The 24,634-nt window shown below is 40.8% G+C and overlaps 3 protein-coding genes across 3 annotated transcripts; 1 reads left to right on the top strand and 2 right to left on the bottom strand.

The window, feature by feature from the left end:
* Window positions 1–562: 562 nt before the first annotated feature.
* On the bottom strand, window positions 563–4,316 carry brms1lb (BRMS1 like transcriptional repressor b). The gene is made up of 10 exons (XM_077018080.1): window positions 4,020–4,316; window positions 3,774–3,864; window positions 3,536–3,663; window positions 3,126–3,205; window positions 2,450–2,546; window positions 2,226–2,315; window positions 2,070–2,134; window positions 1,933–1,972; window positions 1,588–1,717; window positions 563–1,459 (listed from the first exon to the last, which is right to left on the bottom strand). Exons 1-10 carry the CDS (start codon window positions 4,153–4,155, stop codon window positions 1,342–1,344), a joined length of 975 nt encoding a protein of 324 aa, XP_076874195.1. The 5' UTR covers window positions 4,156–4,316; the 3' UTR covers window positions 563–1,341.
* A 6,072-nt stretch (window positions 4,317–10,388) lies between these two features.
* On the top strand, window positions 10,389–12,688 carry LOC143523551 (NF-kappa-B inhibitor alpha-like). Its single transcript, XM_077018079.1, has 6 exons — window positions 10,389–10,709; window positions 11,171–11,276; window positions 11,384–11,591; window positions 11,694–11,782; window positions 11,897–12,154; window positions 12,295–12,688. Exons 1-6 carry the CDS (start codon window positions 10,474–10,476, stop codon window positions 12,325–12,327), a joined length of 930 nt encoding a protein of 309 aa, XP_076874194.1. The 5' UTR covers window positions 10,389–10,473; the 3' UTR covers window positions 12,328–12,688.
* A 5,245-nt stretch (window positions 12,689–17,933) lies between these two features.
* Window positions 17,934–22,368, bottom strand: LOC143523550 (proteasome subunit alpha type-6). Its single transcript, XM_077018078.1, has 7 exons — window positions 22,176–22,368; window positions 21,023–21,117; window positions 20,847–20,928; window positions 20,580–20,735; window positions 20,144–20,322; window positions 19,572–19,666; window positions 17,934–18,095 (listed from the first exon to the last, which is right to left on the bottom strand). Exons 1-7 carry the CDS (start codon window positions 22,249–22,251, stop codon window positions 18,038–18,040), a joined length of 741 nt encoding a protein of 246 aa, XP_076874193.1. The 5' UTR covers window positions 22,252–22,368; the 3' UTR covers window positions 17,934–18,037.
* Window positions 22,369–24,634: the final 2,266 nt, after the last annotated feature.

The raw sequence follows: 24,634 nt of genomic DNA, 5'->3' as shown, positions 1-24,634 counted from the left end.
TACATTTGAACTGCTTCTCTGGATGTCATTCATAGTCCAAACTTCACTTTAAAATAAATACAATGCTTTTTATAGCCATTATCTCAAGCATGTTTTCAGTAATGTTATGTAGAATATTATGGTTGCCGTTATGTGATTTAAAGAATGTGTATCCATTATGAATGTAAAAGGCAAAAACAAGGTTTAATTAGGGGCAGTTTTCACAATTGGACTTGCCATATTCACTCTGCACTATAGGGGACAGGACAGCCAAACCCTTTGGAAGTTAATAGGACAATAAATTCGAGGAAATAAGGTTCACATTTTTGAAAATGCACAATAGAAATCAGTGTCCCTTAAAACACAAAGACACCAGGATTAAAGTATTTGCAAATCAACCTACTAATTGATCTATTTGTGAATATATACATGTACATGCAAAATATCTGTTTTCTGAGCAATTAAATATTCAAATCACATTGATCATGAAATATACTGCATAACAGAAATTAGTTTTATCCAAATTTTTATCAAACTTCTGTTTTTGTTAAATACTTAATAAGACAAAGCATCTGGACACCACTGCGATTTAACCAATTTTTTATTGCTACATTTCTGCCCCTGAACTGGTTGGCACCATTTAACAAAATCATGAGTGATGGTGGTTTAAATGTGTACACACACATCAAATTAAAAAATGTATGAGGTATAGCCAGACTCGTTAATGTTCTGTTAATACATTGGTATAAGGCTCAAAAACACTAAAAACATTAGCTAATTTTAAAACAATTCATTATTCACTCAATCTCCTATGGACAGAAGCTTAAATGTGAAACTGAACACTATAAAACAGAGAAATACTTGAACCTAAAGGGCAAACACTGATTCAGTTCTGTGCAGAATTCTTGGACAATAATAAAAATAAAGTGCTGGCTACTGCAAGGCATACACAGTGCTCTGACAAAAATACACATTAACATTTCAGAGGTCTAAACAGGCAACAATGCACACAGAGCTACGTTGGCCTTGAGGCATCTTTCTTCTCTTCTGTTCTTTAAAAACAAGGGTTACGAAACAATGGCTTGTAGCCCTATTGCTAGCACGCATGCATACATACACATGCATGCACACGCTCTCATTGGTAACCAGCAATTCTTTCTGTGTTTCTCTTTAGCAGTGCAACATTCCTCTTAGATTGAGGATTCAAAAGGATTAGTACATACATAAAGGACCCAATGCAGCTGGATCAAGCAAACAAGGACTGATAGTAAACTGAAGATGACAAGAGTTCAGAAAATGTCACCGAGGTGCACCATGGGTAGGGCTGCACTACCTCCAGCCACGAGGAGACCAGAAGAACATTTAGGAGTGTTTGATGGTGTATTTGCCTTTCTGCAGTTGTGAAATGTAGAGCTTCGATTTGCTGCCATCCAAACGCTTGAACCAGACCTCGTCATGGTTAATGGTGGTTATAATGGCACTAGGACAGAAATGGGAACCAAAGAAAGATGCATGTTCATGCTAGTATTCCCAAGAAGTGTTTCACACACACACACACACACACACACACACACACACATGCGGACATGCACTCTCTTGCTCCCGTACCTTATGGGGTACTCCTCCTTGCGAGCGATGCACACGGCCTGCCCTCGACTGTACCACTTGTTGTCGTAGAATAAACGTCCATCTTCAGAGCGAGCAGCATGGTGATGCTGTCCATCAGCTTTTGACGGGACTGTTGAACACAGGCTCATTCACTGCACTAACTGAAACGCCCTCTTAGCAGATCCCTCACCTAAACTTCTTGTCCTACATCACTGCCTCTTGTGAATTCTGAACGGCTGCTACAATTCTAGCTAGTTTGCCACAATATAATACAAATGTACGTTACAATGTAAGGAGAAGAATCCACACCTTTTTAATCATGCTAAAATACATTAAATCTCTTACCATCAACTTTTACTCTGTGTGGTCCCATCGAAGCCATAGCCTGTGAAAAACAGTGCAGTGAATAAAACAAACAAATAAAAAAATATAAAGCAGTACATTTCTACAAATAAACACAACTTAGGAAAACACCTGCAGACCTTTCGTATAGCCGTCCAGTCTTCGAGTATGTCTAGGTCTTGCAACATGTAAACGATATATGGTCGTGGGAAGATAAGGAAATACAGGACATATGTATAATAACTGATGCAACTGCAGTATAGCTGAAAACAGATGAGTGCTCAGGTAAAGGATATCGGACACAACCACGGGTTTCTTCTTCTTGCCAGGAGAGAAGGGATGTTTTTTTTTATTGGTTCTTGCCTGCAAGCCATCATTCCACAGTTCTGGTGTAGGAAATAAGAAATAATATACAATTTATAATATAAAATACAATAAAAAAATTACGATGTAATCCGTACAAGCTAATACATAGATGCTTAAGCTTGTGATACAATGTGTTTGTGTTGTTTTTTTTAACCTGACGTAATGTCAATACTCTGTCTGTCCTCCTCTAGACGTCTGATCTTCTCCTCTAGTTCACTCTGGACTGTATCAAACAGAAGCAGCTTCTCACTCTGTCACACACAAACAATAGTATGACTGTTACAGCAATTTCACTAAATGACAATGTAATACGTAATATGCAAAAGATGGCACAATATACCCAATATGCAAATGATTAGCCTACATTAACAAATCGGAATTAAAGGAATTGTGATAATTTTCCTTAAAATATTATTTTAATTGCCATTATTTCCTTAAATATGTTTGTATCATGTAGCCTATAGTATAATAGCTCTTAGTAAAATACCTTTAAGAGGATTGGGCTACACTTACTGAAGAAAGAAGAAACACATATATACATGTCTTATATCTATATGTCTTATATACAGTATAGTCACATTTAGATATAGGCTGAAAAGAAAGACGTTGGTTGGTGTCAGAATCTGAACACTGGTGAACTGGGTACAGGGTTGCAGACAAACTGCATGTCATGGGGAGTACTACAGTATTTAATTGTTTGTCTGTAAAATGCACCTGTATGTAAGGTATACCTAATAAAGGTACACCTAATACAGCGGCCAGACAGTGTAGGCCAAAGGTTTATTGCACAACACACCGTATTCTCCCTATGTAGCCACACAGAGTGTTACCTCCCAGTGCTGGCTCGCTGCTTGCATCTCACAGTCATATTTATTCCGCACAGACTCCAAGCATAGCTCACGGTAGATACCTTCAAAACAGGAAAGTGAAGAATAACCCATGATTGCACATGACACATGTTCAAAGCATTCCTAATGAACTCTCCATGATTACGTGACGAGTTCAGGTCCAGGACGACTGAACATTGAGCCTATGCCCAATACCATTTCATGTCACTGAATCAGTTTAAAATTAATTTGTGATAATTTAGTTGGTTAAACAAATAATATTTTATGATGGTTTCAATTATCTTAAAAATTTCAGCTTGTCTAATGCTAAACGATACTTCCAGTAAGTGAAGTGAACTAATCGTTGTCCTCACATAGTTTCATATTCTGAATTAAGTTTTGTGGAAACCTACCAGCCACTTTGGTACGAATCTGTACATTCTCCTGGAGGTTGGCCAGGGGCTCCAGGTATTCAGCAGCACTGCCAGCTTTGACCTCCTGTAGCTTCAGATCCACCTGGTTAAGTCTCTCCTTGTACAACCTGATCAAATATCAAACTTCTGAACCATTTCAGCGATTTGACACGGTCAGATGGTTAACGTAAATATTCTGGTGAGTATGAGTTATTGTTGAGCTGGGACTGTTACTCACTGGTCCTTGAGGTCAGTGAACTGCTTCTCCAGACTGGTCATCTCATCCAGACATTCCAGTCGCCTCCTTTCACAATCTTCATCATCCATTTCTGCACATCTCATCATCATCATGACAGCATGAGATAAAGGCAAACCACGTCCGTGTTAGATAGCTCCTCAGGTACATTACTGAACCATATTTACGAAATTTTAAGTATTTAAATTGTTAAATGGCTGTTGAATCATCTAAACGCTGAAGGCTCACCTGAGCTGTCTCCATCTTCAGACGCAGACGAGCTTACTGTGTCCTCCTCATCAGAGCTGCTGGCGCCTTCATGGTCCGGGTAGTCCACGTCCATATCTTCGTGCGACTCTTTTCTATCACGCGAATGAACTGGCATAATAACAATGTAAACCTGATACAGACGCTCGCATTAACTAAAAACAAAAGGGCACAGCATAACATTTAAACAACCGGCTAACAAATCCACCGTCTTTACGATTCAGTCACGGCCACGTGGATGACCAATCATGTGCTCAAACATAAATACCGTCTTCATTCAGCCTCAAATGTAATTGGACAAAATAAATGGCGTCAACACCAAGGGGCGACGGGAGTTGCAGTCCATATGCAACCGCTTCATTCTTCATGTTTTGAGATGATAAACTAAATGTTACCAGGAGGGGGCGGTAGTACAGTGTTGTATTTTCTAAGTAGCTTTTTTCTTTCAGATTGTTTAGCCAAGTGTTTTATGTTTTACCTGCTTTGTCAGTCTTGCTGAGTTATGTTGGGGAAAAGCACATTGTGATTGTGTTTTACCGCAGTAGTTTTAAACCTAAAATATACTGTATGTGAAGTATAGGAAATGTGTAGTCAAAGTAAAGTAAGTGAATTAAACGCTCCTTTGTATCCCACTATATTATAAGTATGTTGACATTTTTCTTAATAATCAGCTTTACATAACCTATCATTATTATTGTTGTTGTTGTTATTATTATTATTATTATTGGATACATAAATCATGGAACTATTGACTGTCTACTATACTGTATTATGTGACATTTGGGCATGGAAATAAATTTGTTTCCAATACATCAGGCCAAATACGGCCCGCGTTCAAACCTCCTCCGGCCCGCAGCCTGTGCCATAAAATCACTAATATGCGACCCGCCAGCACACGCTATTGTCTAAATAAAATCCCCGCTATTTTATATTTCACCAGAAGGTGGCAGTAGACCTGGTACACACGAGCAGACCTCGCCACAACGTCCCATCCCCCACCCCGTCACACGCAAACACAAAGCAGCCCCATCTTTATAATAAAATTAATTAGATAATTTGCATTAATTATATAATGGTCGGCCCCCACAGTTTCACTTTACCAGGTCTGGCCCTCATTGCAAAAAGTCTGGACACCCCAGCAATACATAAACAAATGAGTCATTGTTTTCCAATGCATTTCATAACCTTTTTCATCATCTCATCCACTATAAAAGTAACACTTATTTGGGTGTATGTGCTGTTTTTGCCAATAAACTTAAAACAAATCAGCTTGAATTTTTCTATAATTGTCAAAATATTTCTAATATGGAGCATTTTACACCAGCAATTGTTACCAAGCAGCTATAGAGATGTTCGAGTCCAACCATCCTCCTCTGGTCTACACCACAACAGGACAAAAAGACCTATATCAGGGGTCACCAACGTGGTGCCCACGGGCACCATGTCGCCCGCGAGGACGTCACGAGTCGCCCGCGGGTTTGTTTTAAAAATAGCTCACTATAGCGTCATGCACCAAAGCGCTGCATCGTTTATGTTTTTGCTACTATTATAGATTGTCCGCGGTTGCTAGCGGTCTTCCCGCTTAGCAATTGACACTCGCACACGCACACCACCCCCCCGCTCAACAACTTTTCGTTAGATTGATGCGAATTCATCTGGTAGCCCTCCGCAATAATTGGTCTCCAAGAAGTAGCTCCCAGTTTTTGTGTTTTCCCTGAAATCTCATACTTTTATTTATCAAATGAGTTGCAAAATGAATAGAAATATAGTCCAGACATTGACAAGGTAGAAATAATGTTTTTTTTTTATTTGAAATAATTTTCTACTTTAAACTTTGCTTTCGTCAAAGAATGCTCCCTTAGCAGCAATTACAGCATTGCAGACCTTTGGTATTCTAGCTGTTAATTTGCTGAGGTAATCTGGAGAAATTTCACCCCATGCTTCCAGAAGCCGCTCCCACAAGTTTGATTGGGTTAATGGGCACTTTTTTCGTACCATACGGTCAAGCTGCTCCCACAACAGCAGTTGAGATCTGGTGACTGCGCTGGCCACTCCATTACCGATAAAACACCAGCTGCCTGCTTCTTCTCTAAATAGTTTGTGCATAATTTGGAGGTGTGCTTTGGGTCATTGTCCTGTTGCAGGATGAAATTGGCTCCAATCAAGCGCTGTCCACAGGGTATGGCATGGTGTTGCAAAATGGAGTGATGGCCTTCCTTATTCAAAATCCCTTTTACCTTGTACAAATCTCCCACTTTACCAGCACCAAAGCAACCCCAGACCATCACATTACCTCCACCATGTTTGACAGATGGTGTCAGGCACTCTTCCAGCATCTTTTCAGTTGTTCTGCGTCTCACAAATGTTCGTCTGTGTGATCCAAACACCTCAAACTTTGATTCATCTGTCCATAACACTTTTTCCCAATCTTCCTCTGTCCAATGTCTGTGTTCTTTTGCCCATATTAATCTTTTTATTTTATTAGCCAGATATGGCTTTTTCTTTGCCACTCTGCCCTGAAGGCCAGCATCCCGGAGTCGCCTCTTCACTGTAGATGTTGACACTGGCGTTTTGCGGGTACTATTTAATGAAGCTGCCAGTTGAGGACCTGTGAGGCGTCGATTTCTCAAACTCGAGACTGTAATGTACTTGTCTTCTTGCTCAGTTGTGCAGCGGGGCCTTCCACTTCTCCTTCTACTCTGGTTAGAGCCTGTCTGTGCTCTCCTCTGAAGGGAGTAGTACACACCATTGTAGGAAATCTTCAGTTTCTTGGCAATGTCTCGCATGGAATAGCCTTCATTTCTCAGAACAAGAATAGACTGTCAAGTTTCAATTGAAAGTTGTTTTTTCTGGCCATTTTGTGAGTTTAATCGAACCAACAATTGTAACGCTCCAGATTCTCAACTAGTTCAAAGGAAGGTCAGTTTTATAGCTTCTCTAATCAGCAAAACTGTTTTCAGCTGTGCTAACCTACTTGCACAAGGGTTTTCAAGGGTTTTCTAAATATCCAATAGCCTCCTTACAGAGTTAGCAAACACAATGTACCATTAGAACACTGGAGTGATGGTTGTTGGAAATGGGTCTCCATACATCTATGTAGATATTGCATTAAAAACCAGATGTTTACAGCTAGAATAGTCATTTACCACATTAATAGTGTATAGAGTGTATTTTTGATGCATTTAATGTTAGCTAAATTGAAAAAAAAAAACTGCTTTTCTTTCAAAAATAAGAACATTTCTAAGTGACCCCAAACTTTTGAACGGTAGTGTATATAAACTCCTCAAAGACAAATGCACATTTGACTGGTCAGTGGTACTGAAAACCGCTGTAGGTCTACAGGAGAGAGGTGATATGGTCACTTATTTCTATATTTTCAATAGTACAGCACAGGCCTAAATGCTTAACGCCTACGGAGAGGTGTGGAGACCATGTGCTTCGGGGTCATTTGACCCCTTAGGGCGAAAGGTCAGTGCAACTCAATGTAAAGCTGTTCTGAGTGATCACCTCTATCATACGATAAACTATTTCTATCATGATGGGTGTTTGATGACTATGATATGTAAATCCATAAGAGTTAGCAGCCTCCAGATCTCAACCAACTTTCACATCTCTTAGAGATTTCAGATCAAAGCACCATCTGAGGAAATATATTTTAGAAGTATGGTGTTTCATTCCTCCTGTAGTCTGGAGGAACCTTCAGGGTCTGGTGGTACCAATGAGTCCTGGAGCTGCTCTGTCACCTCATGGTAGTCTGGTACTCTACTGGATATACGTTTCCTCTGAATGTGCTTTTGAGCTTCTCAAGGTTGTCCACCTCTCCTTTACTTAATGGCAGCCATTAGCCATGACATCTCCACAGTTGGAATATATTCATCCTCTTCTTTTTCTTCTTCCAAATGTACAAAACAATTGGGAGTGAAAACACACATGGAAGACAAGATCTCTCTTTCAGGTATACACCTGTACCATCATGTAGAAAAGTCATGCCTCTTCATTAAGTTTTTTTTAAAGAGATTCAATGTGACCCAAATTGTATGTAAGGCTTATGAAGTGCTGACACATTGACTAATTACATGACATCTGATACTCTTGAGTTCCAATCATTTGAGTTCAGCACTTTGTGAAATTGTGTTAATTCAACTTGGGTGCTGAATAGAATCAGTATGACCCACAGGTTTCTGTGAGAGATAGTGATTAAATTAATCATACTGTTGACCTAATTTGATCAAATTCATTCTTTTAGTCTGACAAATGTCACACACATCCAAAGATGCTTTTTGGTCTCTTACATTCTCTTACATTTCACATAAAGATACATCGCACTGCCTGATCTTTATTGTGCAGTCAGACAGAAAGCAGAAGTGTCTGTCTAGCTGTCTGCCCCCACTGGGTAAGATGCATCAGTCTTCACAGCTAGAGTCCCCAAAACTCCCTCTATTCAAAATGGAACCAAGCCCCCCTGCAAGCCCCTGAAATTTTCTTCATGAATCACTTTATACATCTATATATACTTTATACATTCCATTAACAATTCAATTAATCTGATATATAAGCGTTGATATGCATGAGTCTGACATTTTACGTATATAGGGGGGTAACCCACAGTGTTTATCGCAACTTCAAAAACTATTTTTTAAATAATAAAATTATTTTATACAAATAATTATGTATAATTACAAATATCAGTTAAATTAAAAAGTCTCTTTTATGAATGTCTTTGGAATGTTAGTTTAAACCCTTTGTCCTTGGATGCCAATATAGACAAACAAGTAACCACAAGTTATATAAAAATTTAGACCAATCAGCTTGTGAAACAAGCTTGACGACGTTGTATAACAGAGCTGAAGAATGTCACACGGTGTTCCAGCTTGTTATCTCCAGTGACGAGCTCTGGATCTGAGTGGTGGATAATTGAAGGATTGGTGCTTGTCTCTGTGAACACGGACTGCAGGAATGTGTCAGACGCAGGGCTGTGGCGTCATATATCCGGGTGTGATGTCTGTGTTACATTAACAGTATCACTGTTCAAGCTCTGAGTGTGTATTGTTGTTGGAGACAGTTGCTAACGTGTGTGTTTCAGTGTGTACAGAGGTTTCCCATTGTGAAACCTCTGTCAGCTCCAGACAGATAGTGCAGCCGTGCTCTTGTACAAACCAGTACCCTATTATGTTACATAAGAGGAGTTTCCCTGAGAATTTTTTTTATTATTATTTTTCAGCAGTCGCCTTTTTCCTGGGGGGGGGTCTCCATTAAACCTTAACAGAGTATACAGTAGATGGTAAATACCTGCAGTACTGATTTAACCTACTTTGATATAGGTTGACTACCACTAACCTATATACGGGCAAAACCAGAGGGAATGCCTGCACATTGGAAAATGGTTCTGATTTGTTCAGTCCAGAAAAGATGATCGTTAGAAGGTGTTTTTGAAGGGAGTGTCCTAGTAAAGTTACCAAACATACCTGGAAACCCCAGACTGAGGGGCCTTCATACCTAGAAACCCCAGACTGAGGGGCCTTCATACCTAGAAACCCCAGACTGAGAGGCCTTCATACCTATAAGCCCCAGACTGAGGGGCCTTCATACCTATAAACCCCAGACTGAGGGGCCTTCATACCTAGAAACCCCAGACTGAGAGGCCTTCATACCTATAAGCCCCAGACTGAGGGGCCTTCATACCTATAAACCCCAGACTGTGGGGCCTTCCATGTTTGAGCACACTCATTGATTTACAGATTCTACTTATCAAAGCCAGTTTCAGTCAGCTTCAGGTAGCCAGAATGGTGTTTGTTAATTTCTGTTATTTTATTTAAATCTAAATTTTAAAGCTAAGATTTAAATAATGCAAAAAATGCCAGACAAAATTATTTTAAAGTTGCACAAATGAAAGCGTGCAGACTTTTGAATGGTGTTTTTTTTATTACTGTAACCAATATGCTCACATGTGTTTATACATTAAGATTTCAAAATGTAAAAGTAATCATTTCAAAATGGTGAAATATTTCATTCAAATGCATGGGCACAAATACTGTTAAGATTGCAATATATAAAATTTTATAAAAAAGATAATATTAATTAACAATATTTGTGTAATGTAGTCTACACAAGAATGCACGACTGACAATGCTGCATTATCTTTTAGTTTTAAGCGATTTCATTCATGCACCATCTTCATTCATTATTCAGAGTTACCCTGGAAATACAGGTAGCTCTCAATGTGTAATAGGAAAATACAGATTTCATTCTTACTTTGCGGAGTCATGAGGAGGGAAATTCTGTCAATAAAACCCCGCACTGAGTTCCCCTGCTGTGGAGACCGTTGGGCTCGGAAATCCCCCGAGCGGTGTTGATATAGCGCGGCGCCTCCCCCTCTGCCTTCATTACTGCCTCACACACACACGGAGCCACCACACACACGGTGCACCTCACACACATGGACACTCTTCGGGGACCCACACGGAGTAACTTCATGGATTGTTTTGATGAAATGGATCCCAAAATTGGGAAACTGCAAAATGAGGAGCGTCACGACAGCGGCGTGGACTCGCTAACGGAGGACGAGTACAACAAAATACTGGAGGAAATGGAGAATTTGGCGTTGCCTCGTATTGTTGAAAATCCACACACTTACGAAGCATGGAAGAAAGAGACCACAGATGATGGGGACACGTAAGTTTCATTAATCTTCTCATTTGTATTTATTAATTTTACTGTGGCGCGACTTTATTGCCAATAATTAAGTTAATGCTTAATTATTTTTAACCTGTCTCAAATTTGAGCAGTATATGAATGTAATATTAATTTGTGCAGTGTCGGAACTGACCGTGCAAGGTTTAATTAAATAATAGCATGCAAAGCGTTAGTAGAAAGTAAGTAGATGAGTAAAGACATAAACTGTGTTAACACCGTGGAGGCGCTGCAGGCGGAGACTGCATAAGGCAGGAAAGTCCCGGGCACGCAGCCAACATTTGATAATGCATCAGATGTGTCAGGCCACAGCGGGTGGAAATAACCCTAGAAAAGCCATTATTGCGAAATGCCTGAGTGCACAGGCTTTGTCTCTGCTGAACCACTTCCTCTGGTTGTTCTCGAAACGCTATATTCTAAATAACACCTACATTATTTTCCAGGTATCTTCACCTTTCAATTATACATGAAGCTGAAGATTGTGCCACCCAGATAATTAAGCAGTCCGTGAACGACCCATACCTGAACAGACAAAATAACCAGAGACAGGTAAATTGCATTTTAAACTATCAAAAGCCAAAAAAGACTTCCTGTCATTCATGATCAGTGAGCGTCACAGACTCCAGGTCTAAGCGGTTTGTGGTTTCTGCCTGCAGACTGCCCTTCACCTGGCCGTGATTACAGAGCAGCCGCGCACGGTGGAGGCTCTGCTGAAGGCTGGATGTGACCCGCGTATGGTGGACCACGACGGGAACACGGCGCTCCACCTGGCCTGCAGGAGAGGCTCCCTGGCCTGTTTCTCCGTGCTGACACAGATCAACACACAGCACCTCCGCTACATCCTCTCGCTGCCAAATTACAGTGGTGCGTACATTTGCTTTCCGTGCCACACAACCCTCCTACTCTGAAATACGCCCATAGAGTGTTGCTGTATGCCAGTTTCTCATTATTGTTTTTCCATTACAGGACACTCGTGTCTTCACATAGCATCAATCTCCAGCTACCTGTCAATGGTGGAGAATCTTGTGCAACTTGGGGCTGATGTCAATGCAAAGGTGGGTGTCTTAATCGCTAATGTGTCATTACGTTTTACTCTGGGTTTTAAGAATGAAAGTTTTCTGTGTTTTCAAGAAGGTGGGAACTGATGAACATTGAAATGTTTATTTCAGGAACAGTGCAGTGGGCGAACATCCCTACACCTGGCCGTAGACCTGCAGAACTTAGACCTGGTAGACAGGCTCCTCGCTCTGGGAGCCGACACCAGCAGCCTAACGTACGGCGGCTACACTCCGTACCACCTGACCTACGGCAGACACAACAACGAGATCCGACAGCACTTGTACGAGAGAACAGCTCAGGAGCTCCGGGCGCTGCCCGAGAGCGACAGTGAGGAGAGCGAAGAGGAGCCGATGTCCGACGACGAATACGTAAGTTTGACTCGCGCTTCCGTGATATGGGCTTGTGTTTTCTATAAGCTTTAAAATGTAAAATCTTATCAAAGATATTAATTTGTTAAGATATTTTTGGATTCAGTCACTGATCAACACATTTGTATTTTTCTTCACAGTTGTACGATGACATTCAGTTTGGCGGGAAGTGAAGGGATAAGTGTAGAATACTTCTTCCAACTGAAAACGTGAAAACTGCCCAACGTGAAAACTGCCCAACGTGAAGGGCAGTTAGCGCTCAATATCAAAGACCACTGGGAAAGATTCATCATGGTATGCTGCTGGACTACACATGGCAGGACTTAACACAGTGTTCAGAAGGCATGGGATTGTGGGAAATACCTGCCAACAGAAGCGTTGGAGACTGTGTTTGAATAGCACAGATGTATCATATTGTAAAAAAAGAGATATTTTTGTACATGTAAATATCAATTATGACACTATTGTAAATTGTGTATTTATATGTATGACTGTAAAACACCTTTTAAATTAAATATATATATTTCTTTGAAACTTGTTTGGTTCTGTTAGAAATCCGGCCTTCAGGAATCGGGTTCTGATTCAGGAAACGGCTTCAGCGTTAACGAGTTTATTGACACAGAATATATGGTATAACGTTAATCACAACCAGTTCTGGGTCATCTATTTCGGGAGGTCATTATGTGGGTAATGTGAGGGGCAAGTGGGATGAAGGTGGGGGCACTTGGGCAATCGACAGTAGTGGGGTTTGATAGTCATCACCTTAGGGATGAGACTTCAAAACAAAGGGAGGGAGATGTTGACTCTGCAAAGATGGACAACCATCAATATGTTTCAGGGATTTCATGGCGGCCACATTAGGGGGTTGATTACATTACCTCATGGTTGGTAGGCAGACTACAGACAAAGAGTAATGTCCACAGAGACAAAGGGGTGAGATGAAAACTAGAGATACTCTAGTTTTGAAATTAAAACAATACTAATAAATGATAAGAGTTCACTAACTGAATCTTGTGCAAGTACCCGGGTTCTTTTGGAAAAGCCAAAATTCATGACTTGAAATTTACCGTACATAAACTGCCAACTCTGTACTGTAAAGGGTATCGTTTCCTCAATGGAGAACGTGAGTCATATAGAGGTCATTACTCAGTGAATAAAATTCCTTATGTTTGTAGAGGTGGGTCACATGTGACTCATTTAAACAGAAGTTCCCCTGTGGTTTTCTAAAACAAAATGTCCTCTTAACTGTAGAAGACTGAATATGAAGTTTTCACCTCTGACAGGACCGAGCTGTCAAATGCTGGAAAAATGCAGTTCATAAGATCTTTAAAATTTTTTGTCTCTTATATTCAAATCAAAACATCATCAACATATGCATTATAATTGATGTCCTTTTAGGAAAGCATTTTAAAAAATCAAACCAGGATTACCATTTATGATTAGCTCACAGTCTAGACCATGGAACTAAAGTACACAGAGGGGACATCTTAGGGAATCCCCAATACTTCACACAGTGTTTAGTCCAATGAGGAAAACTAATCATCAAACTAGCCGTGCAGCATCAGCCCATGATGGAGGGTGAATTCCAGCCTGAAGTCATCTCACCACTCCAGAAGACTGGACACTAGACAGATCAAACAGTAAAACCATGAAATATCAACAGTTTGCAGGACAGCTGACTGTGTTATAGTACACTCTTAGTGCATAGCAAATTGTTTGGGCTTCGCATGTGTTTTGCATTACTTCAAACTAAAGATGTATAAGTGAATGACAATAAAGGGAAAGAGAAAGTCTTTGAGACACTTCTAGCTAAATTGTCAAGATGCCAAACCAGAGCTTTGGTGTGTAGGTTTTGCTATCGTTTTTTTACAGCAGACCATATATGGCTATAGGTTAGGAAAAGCCACAGTTGTGTTCCTTTCAAAGGGCCTATTACAACAAGGTGTCCTATGTGACTACATATACACTCACCAGCCACTTTATTAGGTACACCTGTCCAACTGCTCATTAACACAAATGTTGAGTCAGCCAATCACATGGCAGCAACTCAATGCATTTAGACATGTAGACATGGGCAAGAATGGAGAAGAAAGGTGACTTAACCCTTGTATAACGGTGAAAAAAAATGTATGATGTTATGGGTCATTTTTACCAATATTGTGTAAATCCACTAAAAACAGTCAAAATAGATTGACAAACATTTAGATTATACAAACATTTAGAAGAGATGAAAAGAAATTTTATATAATTCCAACACTATTTTAAATAACTCCTTGATTTCAAATTTTCCCTCTTCATGAACACAGATGCCCCGCCCTGGACCTTTGTGATGACAGCTGCTGGGGACTGAGCTGGCCTCGCCCGGTTCTGGATCTTGGGAGTCACGAGTGCTTTGCCTAGTTCTTACAAGAAAAGTCAAGAGTTTGCTGGCATTCCACTGCTGGGTGATCTCAATCCACAGCACACAGGCATGTCCACAATGTTGTAGAAAACCACCAGGGGCCAGCGGGCAGTCTTGCTGTGACTTTGTCAAGATTGTCCACTCATCCTCTGATGGAGTTGTAATCCAGGATCGTTTGTGGCTCCATGTCCTCTCTTGTGTACATTGTGCTCATCACAAGAACATTCTTGTTTCTCTTTGGGCAGTAAGAAACAAGTGTTGTTTTCTCTGTGAAAACTAATTTTGAGGAATGCTGAGGTCTTCCTTGCATCTTCAGAATCTCACTGGGAAGTTCTGGCTTATTTTTCTGACTGTTCCCAACATGGTCAACTTTTTCTCCAGAGGTTTTTCTCCAAGATGGCAGGATCTAAAGAAGTTGTCAAACGTGATGTTATGATCTTGCAACCTGTCAGTCATGTCCAACACCACACGCATTCCCTGATTCTTCTCAGGTGCTCCCACAGCTGGCTTTCCAGTATAGACTTACAGGTTCCATGCATATCTGGATTTTGCATCACAGGCTGCCCATATTTCGATGTCTAATTTTGTAGGCTTGTTTGGCATATACTGTCAGAAAGGACAGCGTCCTCTGAACAGAAAGAGATGCTCATCCACAGTAATGTGGGCCAGGATTATACAATAAAGGCATGTTTTTGACCCATTTATAACATCTCTGATCGCTACAAGTTTGTCTCTCCAACGTCGACCAGCTCTGGTGTCATGGTTGAAAGAGCATGTGAAGTGTCTCTAAAGACATAGATCACCTTTCCATTCTCTTCATTTCATGAACTTACGGTTAAGTTCACCTTTGACCTGAATACTCCAGGTATACTCCAGAATTCCAATGTAAGCATGCGAGTCAGTTGGATCCAGGGGCTTCCATTTTTCTTAGAAGACACGCCTCCCTTCCAAGTTGGTTGTATCGTGGGTTATCTTCTCTATGGGTGGGGATATGACGCTGAAATGCTGATTCAGGAGTCATTTTGATAACATAAGAGGATGACAGTTTCCCTCGGCTTTGGTGTGGGGATGTTGATCCTTTTACTTTACCATCTTTAGATGTCCATGTCTCCTTTGTGGATGATGATTGCTACGTTTCTTGGTTTTCATCTGATGAAGGGACACTGACAGACTTGTCCTCTGAATTCTCTTCTCTTGTATACAAACACTGTAGACACACCACAACACATCAAAGTGTCCAGACTTTACACCGCAGTTCATGACCCTAGATGAGGAAAACTCATCTATAAAATATAATGGAAAAAAAGAAAGGATAACCTGCTCTTTGGTTAACACAAAAATTGAAATGGGTCAAATTGACCCAAAACGTAATACAAGGGGTAAGTGACTCTGAACGTGGCGTGGTTGTTGGTGCCAGAAGGGCTGATCTACTGGGATTTCCATGCACATCCATCTCTAGGGTTTACAGAGAATGGTCCGGAAAAGAAAATGTGGTGAGCAGCAGTTCTGTGGGCACAAATGTCTTGTTGATGCCAGAAGTCAGAGGAGAATGGCCAGACTGGTTTGAGCTGATAGAACGGCAACAGTACCTCATTACAACCAAGGCATGTAGAAGAGCATCTCTGAACACACAACGTTGAACATTAAGGTGGAACAGGAAACTGAGGCCACAAGTCGCACAGGCTCACCAAAATTGCACAATAGATTGGAAAAAAGTTGTCTGGTCTGATGAGTCTCAATCTCTGCTGTGACATTCGGATGGTAGGGTCAGAATTTGGCGTCAGTAACATGAGGCTGGTGATGGTAGTGCAATGCTGTGGGGGATATTTTCCTGGCACACTTTGGGCCCATTAGTACCAATTGAACATTGTCAATGCCACAGCCTACCTGAATATTGTTGCTGACCATGTCCATCCCTTTATGACCAGTGTAACCATCTCTCTGATGGCCACTTCCAGCAGGATAATGCGCCATGTCATAAAGCATGAATCATCTCATACTGGTTTCTTGAACACAACAATGAGTTCATTGTACTCGAATGGCCTCCACGGTCACCAGATCTCAATCCAATAGAACACCTTTGGGATGTGGTGGGACGGGAGATTCACATCATGGATGTGCAGCTGACAAATCTGCAGCAACTGTGTGATGTTATCATGTCAATATGGACCAGACTCTCTGTGGAATGTTTCCAGTACCTTGTTGAATCTGACACGAAGGATTAAGGCAGTTCTGAAGACAAAAGGGGGTCCAACCCGGTACTGGCACGTTGTTCCTAATAAAGTGGCCGGTGAGTGTAGAATCCCTATATCAGGGGTGCCCACAGTTTTCAGCTTGCGAGCTACTTATAAGATGACCAAGTCAGAAAGATCTACCGGGGTGGCGGCGAACGTAATTTGTTGAGCGGGGGGGTGGGGGGTGGCGAACGTTATTTGTTGAGTGGATTGCAGATTGGCTACCGTGAATGTCAATCAAAATACAACCGTCAGTGCAGATGTGCGATTCATCTACTACTATTTTATGTGACGCGATCTACGCACATTCCTTCGCGATCGACCGACACGTCCTTCGCGATCGACCGGTCGATCGCGATCGACGTAATGAGCACCCCTGCCCTATATGTATTACTTCCCTTTTCTTTGCTTAAGGGAATTACAAATTCTGACCTTTTTTAGGCTTTTCTAAGGTATTTGTTTACAGTCCAGTGCTGTCGGGTATAGCAGCAATAAACAAAACACACCTTCAATGAAGGATACGTCAGAGGAGTCGATTGTATTTATGTGAATGTAAGTCAAATAAATACTGGCCATTACTGGTAATCTTCCAGATTGTATATAGTCAGATAATGTCAAGTTATTGACGTTTTTTTTTTATTGAGAAACAATCATTTATCTCTTTCATAATCATTTCATTTCCAGTTTGGTACTAAAACAGAAATGTTGTGGGAGGCTTATCTTTATCCTCTCATAGGGCAATGAGATACCATTGGATGCAACACATTATATGTAAAAAAGGTTTGATATATTCATATTAAAGCCACATAAAATGCAGTGTTTCTCAGTCAATGATAGAGTACAACACATCCATTCAGATATCACAGACACCAACACCTGCCTAGTATTCCTTCAAGCTTGTGAAGCGTGAAGTTGATGGAGGTACCTTAAGTTCTGAGTGGCCCAATTTGTGACTGCACACTTCCAGATGTATAAAGGTTTCTAAATTGTTGGGCTCCTTTCATTACAAGATGAGTGTTGGTCTGTGCATCGTAGTTGTAACCATAGACATTCAACTAAATATCTGTGGCAAATCCTGCTTTATGATGTAGTAGAAAAAACAGTTCTCCATATTGTTGTATAATGACCCCAAAACAACAAAGAGTGAATTACACATTTTCTCCAAAAACATCTTTAATGGAACAGGGGGAATATACATGGGGACCAAGCCTGCACTTCTGATCAGCAGTACTGGGACTCTTCCACAGCTCAATCCCTCTCCGACAGAGACACCAGGTGGGTATCCAACTCTGACTCTGAGAGAATCCTGGAACAGAAAACAGTGGTGGAGGGCACAGTTACAACCCACAAACTACGTCATAATGATGCGACATCCAACATACATACATACCAGAGAATTTCAAGTGAAATACGGAGCCGTGATGTTTAGGGGAATTATATTGGCTTGTTTATATACGCTGTTTACAGATATCATGCATGAAAAAGACTGATTTACAAAACAGCATGTCGTTTTGTTGTTCTTTCCATATCCGTTCAGTCCTTTGTTTTTCTTAGTCAGACATTATTGCCTTGGTCATCACCTGTAGTGTACTCACAACAAAAACACGTACACGCACTCTCCTACGTTCACGTACACGCACTCTCCTACGTTCACGTACACGCACTCTCCTACGTACACGTACACGCACTCTCCTACGTACACGCACTCTCCTACGTACACGCACTCTCCTACGTACACGTACACGCACTCTCCTACGTACACGCACTCTCCTACGTTCACGTACACGCACTCTCCTACGTACACGTACACGCACTCTCCTACGTACACGCACTCTCCTACGTACACGCACTCTCCTACGTTCACGCACTCTCCTACGTTCACGCACTCTCCTACGTTCACGCACTCTCCTACGTTCACGCACTCTCCTACGTACACGCACTCTCCTACGTACACGCACTCTCCTACGTACACGCACTCTCCTACGTACACGTACACGCACTCTCCTACGTACACGTACACGCACTCTCCTACATTCTCTCAGTGGTGCTGCCTCATTCACTCTTTAAATGTACACTGTGGTTCGACTGCATTTTTCTCCATTACTAAACACAAGTAACTTTGCAAATCAACACTGATTTTTTATTTGTTCTTTTTGTGATTTTCAGAAGTAAACTGCTGATCTACTTGCTACGTACCACGTACACAAAACAGTGGTGACAGAGAGAGGCCAAGAGTCTCTTCACCACTGACTGCGGATCCAAGGCAGTGAATGTTGGCAAAACGTTGTTTGGCTCTCATTAGAAGGCAGATAACCTGTTCGCCACACCGAGTTAAATAATAGCAACGCTAATCAGCACACTTGAGAGTGCATGGATAGTTGCCTTTGAATACAACAGTTTTTAATCGGTAATGTGAAGAAAACTACAGTTAAACGGTCATCATTGGACCTGATTAAAGTGTGAAGCACTAATGTGCTATTTCTTCAAAAATGTCTTCACTGATATCCGATCCAGCATTTTTTGCTGTTATCAACCTGATAACACAAACAGTTCTGATCACAGGAGTAAGCTATTATAGAATGGGACCACACTGATAAACGGACTGCTAGGGGTCTACTGTTAACCACACTATTACTGACATTCATTACTTTCAGATTCAAGTGGTGAGAACCTGATCATCCAGAAAGAGTTCAGGAAGACGTCGTGACTCAGGCAGAGTCAAGCCAAAGCTTAGAGGTTTGAGTCCTACAGTCACACAAATTACTGCAGGACTCCACTTTACCTGAATCTGGGGTCCTCTGCTGTGATGACACCAACTTCCAGCTCGGACGGCTTGAAATCAATGGACAAAACTGTGGAAAGACAGCTTACTGCAGTCTGTGAGAAAAGATAAGAGTACAAAAAAAGGAACGTGAATATCAAGCACGAGAACAGGATGGTATCCATTCATTACAATTCGGCTTGTATAGAGGTTTCTTTGGGTTTGTAGCCATGGTGACACTATTCTCAGTGGAAGGGAAGGGAAGGTGTCCTCCATCATGGTCACGTGACGACATTATGAAACAGCATCCTTCATGAGCTCATAGCTGATTGGAGAACCAGGCAATTCTACATGAGGCTTCTGAGTGGAGCAGTGGAAAATATTTTGTGAAAAGATTCATAAACCATAACTATCATGAAATCTGTGAGATGTGTTTGGGCTGCTATACGACAGAGGCTGCTATGTGACATGGAGACCTAGCACACATTTTACAAGTAAACATCATACAAAGAGACTTGCTGAATGGTCATTACACCAAACACCACAATTACCTGCTTACTTGTTTTAAAACTGGTGATTGTGCTTTTACAAACCTCTATGGTTTGCTCGAAAGTCCAATCATGTTTCTTTTTCACTTTCTTCTCCAGGAAGCTTATGGCCTCAGTCTGTTTGACACCAGCAGCTGTTGCTTTGAAGCCACAGTAATAGCCTGCTGGATCACACTTATAAACCTGGGGCCCATATTCTTCATCCAGACCGATCACAATCATGCCTGCGACACAGACAAATCCAGGGGTAACCGACTACACTTGGTGTTGCTGAACAGATAGCATTTAAAATGAATATTACGATTTATTACAGTTTCTTAGGAAAAGGCAAAATACTTTGACTGGCAGTCAACTATTTTTATGTGGAACTATGCTGGATAAATAACATGTAGCATGTGGTTCTTGTTTTAGCAATACTAAAATGTATTTGTCAAAGTGTTACTCTTCCGTCCAGGATTTAGATGTCCAACTGAAGACTTACAGCAGCCCAGTGGCCTCATTTCTGCATTCTGTGTGTAAACTTGAGAGATATCCGCGATCCTCTTACAGAGCATGTCCACTGGAATATCATAACCATACTTGTATTTCCAGTTAGCTGCTTCATAGCGCGCTCTCTGCACCTGAGACCTGCTGTCCGCTGAGAACACACACAACAATAGAAAAATGCCAAGAATCGCTACCGTAGATTAGACGCTGTGTTTAATAAATTCAAAAATCCTTTTACAAATAAAAGGTGAAGGGCTTATACCAGTCATCCCTGACATCACACAGCCGATGTTCTCCGTGATTCTGAACAGATGAGTGACAGTAGAAGTGTCCAGTAGCTTGTCCTAAAATAATAATAATAATAATAATAATGTTATTGTTTTGCTCAATAACAGATGCACCAATGCAGGTCAATTTGTAATTTGTAAAAGTTTTTACCGGAACTTTTTTCTGCGTGACAACAACAGCACAGTCTTTACCCCGGACAGCAACTGATGTGAGCCCACCCTGATTAATAGCCTTAAATGCATATTCTGTGTGAGTGAAAAAGGTTATAGGTTATCTGGGCACATAGCATATAAAGGCAACAACAAAGTAACTTAATTATTAAGTTAAATTAAAATTAAAAATTAACTGCGATTCAGGTTAACTACAGCCAACACTGCGATTCAGGTTAACTACAACCAACACTGCCATTCAGGTTAACTACAGCCAACACTGCCATTCAGGTTAACTACAGCCAACACTGCCATTCAGGTTAACTACAGCCAACACTGCCATTCAGGTTAACTACAGCCAACACTGCCATTCAAGTTAACTACAGCCAACACTGCCATTCAAGTTAACTACAGCCAACACTGCCATTCAAGTTAACTACAGCCAACACTGCCATTCAGGTTAACTACAGCCAACACTGCCATTCAGGTTAACTACAGCTAACACTGCCATTCAGGTTAACTACAGCTAACACTGCGATTCAGGTTAACTACAGCCAACACTGCCATTCAGGTTAACTACAGCCAACACTGCCATTCAGGTTAACTACAGCCAACACTGCCATTCAGGTTAACTACAGCCAACACTGCCATTCAGGTTAACTACAGCCAACACTGCCATTCAGGTTAACTACAGCCAACACTGCCATTCAGGTTAACTACAGCCAACACTGCCATTCAGGTTAACTACAGCTAACACTGTGATTCAGGTTAACTACAGCTAACACTGTGATTCAGGTTAACTACAGCTAACACTGTGATTCAGGTTAACTACAGCTAACACTGCCATTCAGGTTAACTACAGCTAACACTGTGATTCAGGTTAATTACAGCTAACACTGTGATTCAGGTTAATTACAGCTAACACTGTGATTCAGGTTAATTACAGCTAACACTGTGATTCAGGTTAATTACAGCTAACACTGTGATTCAGGTTAATTACAGCTAACACTGTGATTCAGGTTAACTACAGCTAACACTGTGATTCAGGTTAACTACAGCTAACACTTTAGACAATGACAATGCAGTTAAGTGTAGCAGTAGGCTAGCTAGTCTGCTAACTATCGCCGGACATTTAAAATGCAGCTTTTACTCACCTACTTGATAAAGTCTACCTTCGGGCGAGAAAATAGTAATATGACGATCAAACCCTGCACTTGATCCGCGGGACATCTTAATTTCAGATTTAATCTACGTGAAACTGATCTGTATTGAAAACTACTGCGGCAACATGCAGATTACATTTACACCCGGAAATAGTCCCAGATTGAACTACCGGGTCATGTGCGAGTTAAGGAGCCAGCGCGGCTTTGGCTGCGTTTCCAGTTGAATTACCTCGTTTAAATCAGATAATTCGAGTAAAGTCGCCGTTTCCTGAATGTTGGTTTGTTATTCCTAAAAGTGCAAATTAACGTTCAGAAGACATCGATTGATCTTTAGGCAACGCAATATAGCTTAACTGTAGGTTACAAAATCTCACATCTCAGCTTCTCATTTATTATCACGATCAATTAAACACAATATTGCTGTCAGACAAAATAATGGACTCATTTCAGGACCGAACCGTATTCTTAAGTATGACGCCGGGCTGATAGTACCGTTTAGTTTTTGCATAAAACAAGAGGTTATTAAAACATCAACTAATTGTGTGGTTGTACAAGTTAAATGATTGCTGGTATAAGGTTGCATTACGGAACAGATCACACCTTTGACTCCAGTGCCACAGTGTGTCTGGTTCATTCCCATCCACATTAACTGGGATCGGACAATGCATCTGATTTCTCTTCTTGAACAAAGAACATTCTTATTGAGGGATGAATTAATATGCGATGATTAAAGTAGGTGATTGACAAGCTCACCTGTATTTGTATAGCACATTTAAAAACAACAGGTTGCAAAGTGTTTTCCAAATGAAGCAGATGAATTAACAATGCATAAAGAGTACAAGAGTGAACTTGACAAACGCCACAGGGCACCTCAGGTCTAACTAACTAAGAGTTAAAAGGTGGGTCTTTCATTTTGCTTTGAACTTAACACTGGGACAAGTCTTAATGTGGGGAAATGACCTAAAAGTCCTAGGGACACAATATGAGAACAGGAGATGGAGAAATGCATTGTGGAGCTAATTCACTGATGGCTTTAAAAACAAATAGTAGAATGTAAAAATAAATAAAGTTAATTTAGAGAAATCTTCCCTCACCTATTGCTAACTGTCTTGAATGGATCCTTATCTAGCCAGAGTGGCTGTATCCCATTTATGCAGCATCTATATTTGTTCAACTGTGTGGAGACTACACTAACTGACCAGCATTTTGGTGTTGTTAAGCCAACACATGCTTGTGAAACTTGAAAAAACTCCTCTTCAGAGCCTAAAAAACTATATTTTACTATAATTCAAATTGTTGACTGAATCACACAACAACATACACTTTGCTCTACAGGATATTTTTGAAATGTAATTCATGTAATGTGATATACAGTGTGGTAGGAGCAGGAGCTTAACCATAATCTACACATCCTTCCTTTATGTTAAACTTGCCTCAAGTTCTCAGAAGACCTGCAAGCTAACGCCCTCACTCCCCCCCCCCCAAAAAAAGAAAAAAAACAACCTTGTAAAAAACAACCTTGTGTAATGTTTTAATATCTATAAACAATGACATATATGTACATTTGGCCAGACATATCATTGTCCATACATAAACGTGTGTAACTGAAGAGTAACAGTAAACTCAGTACACTAATTAAAACAGATATATATGACATACTCAACACCAACAGGAATTCTGCTTCTAAGAACTGATGCATTTTCCAAGATGTTATGTAGGATCACACATCTAGCCATGCTTTAAAAGTCTCTAATGGAAAAGCACATCTCTCCTCAGATGCCAGCCTTTCATGGATTCAGAGAATATTAAGTGCAAGACTATAACTTTCACATATGTGCAACCCCTTAAATCTGCCTCTTTCCAGACTAATGCGTTCCAGTACTTGTTGCCTTTGAAAGCAAAATTACCAACTCACGCCAAAATAAAAGTATTTAGAAAATGTAACATGTAGCACAATAACACTAAGGAGTGAGAAAGAGGAGCTTTTTAAATTACATCTACCACAATGTGGTGCAGAAATCCCCTCCTTACCCAACCACGCTTCAGAAACACGGGGCGTGGGTGTGTGTCACAGCTTCCTGCACTGGAACAGACTCAGTACAGACCTTCAGCCTTGCAGCCTGGCGTACATACGGGCTGCAAACTGAGCGCCTGGTTTTGTGTAGAAGCTTCTAATTACCACAAATGTCAGTAAGGCAACAAAAAAGCACAGACTTCAAAAGTGGAAATATATTTCATGTGGAAACGCACACAGGTTAGCATGTTTAGACGTTACCACAAACAGGACCATACAATCATCATGAATTGTAGCTGATTTAGAACATGTAACTCAAGCTTAAAATAGGCAGGCAGAGCTGTCCAGCAACACAGAAAAAAGCCCCACATATCTTTGTCATTCATGTCTTAGAGAATTACGTTTTTCAGAGAAATGGGAACTTAAAGGTGAAAAG

The sequence above is a fragment of the Brachyhypopomus gauderio genome, chromosome 9 (assembly GCF_052324685.1).
Source record: "Brachyhypopomus gauderio isolate BG-103 chromosome 9, BGAUD_0.2, whole genome shotgun sequence".
Classification (NCBI taxonomy): Eukaryota; Metazoa; Chordata; class Actinopteri; order Gymnotiformes; family Hypopomidae; genus Brachyhypopomus; species Brachyhypopomus gauderio.
Note: the sequence above shows the minus strand (reverse complement) of the source record. Positions and strands in the feature narration are given on the sequence as shown.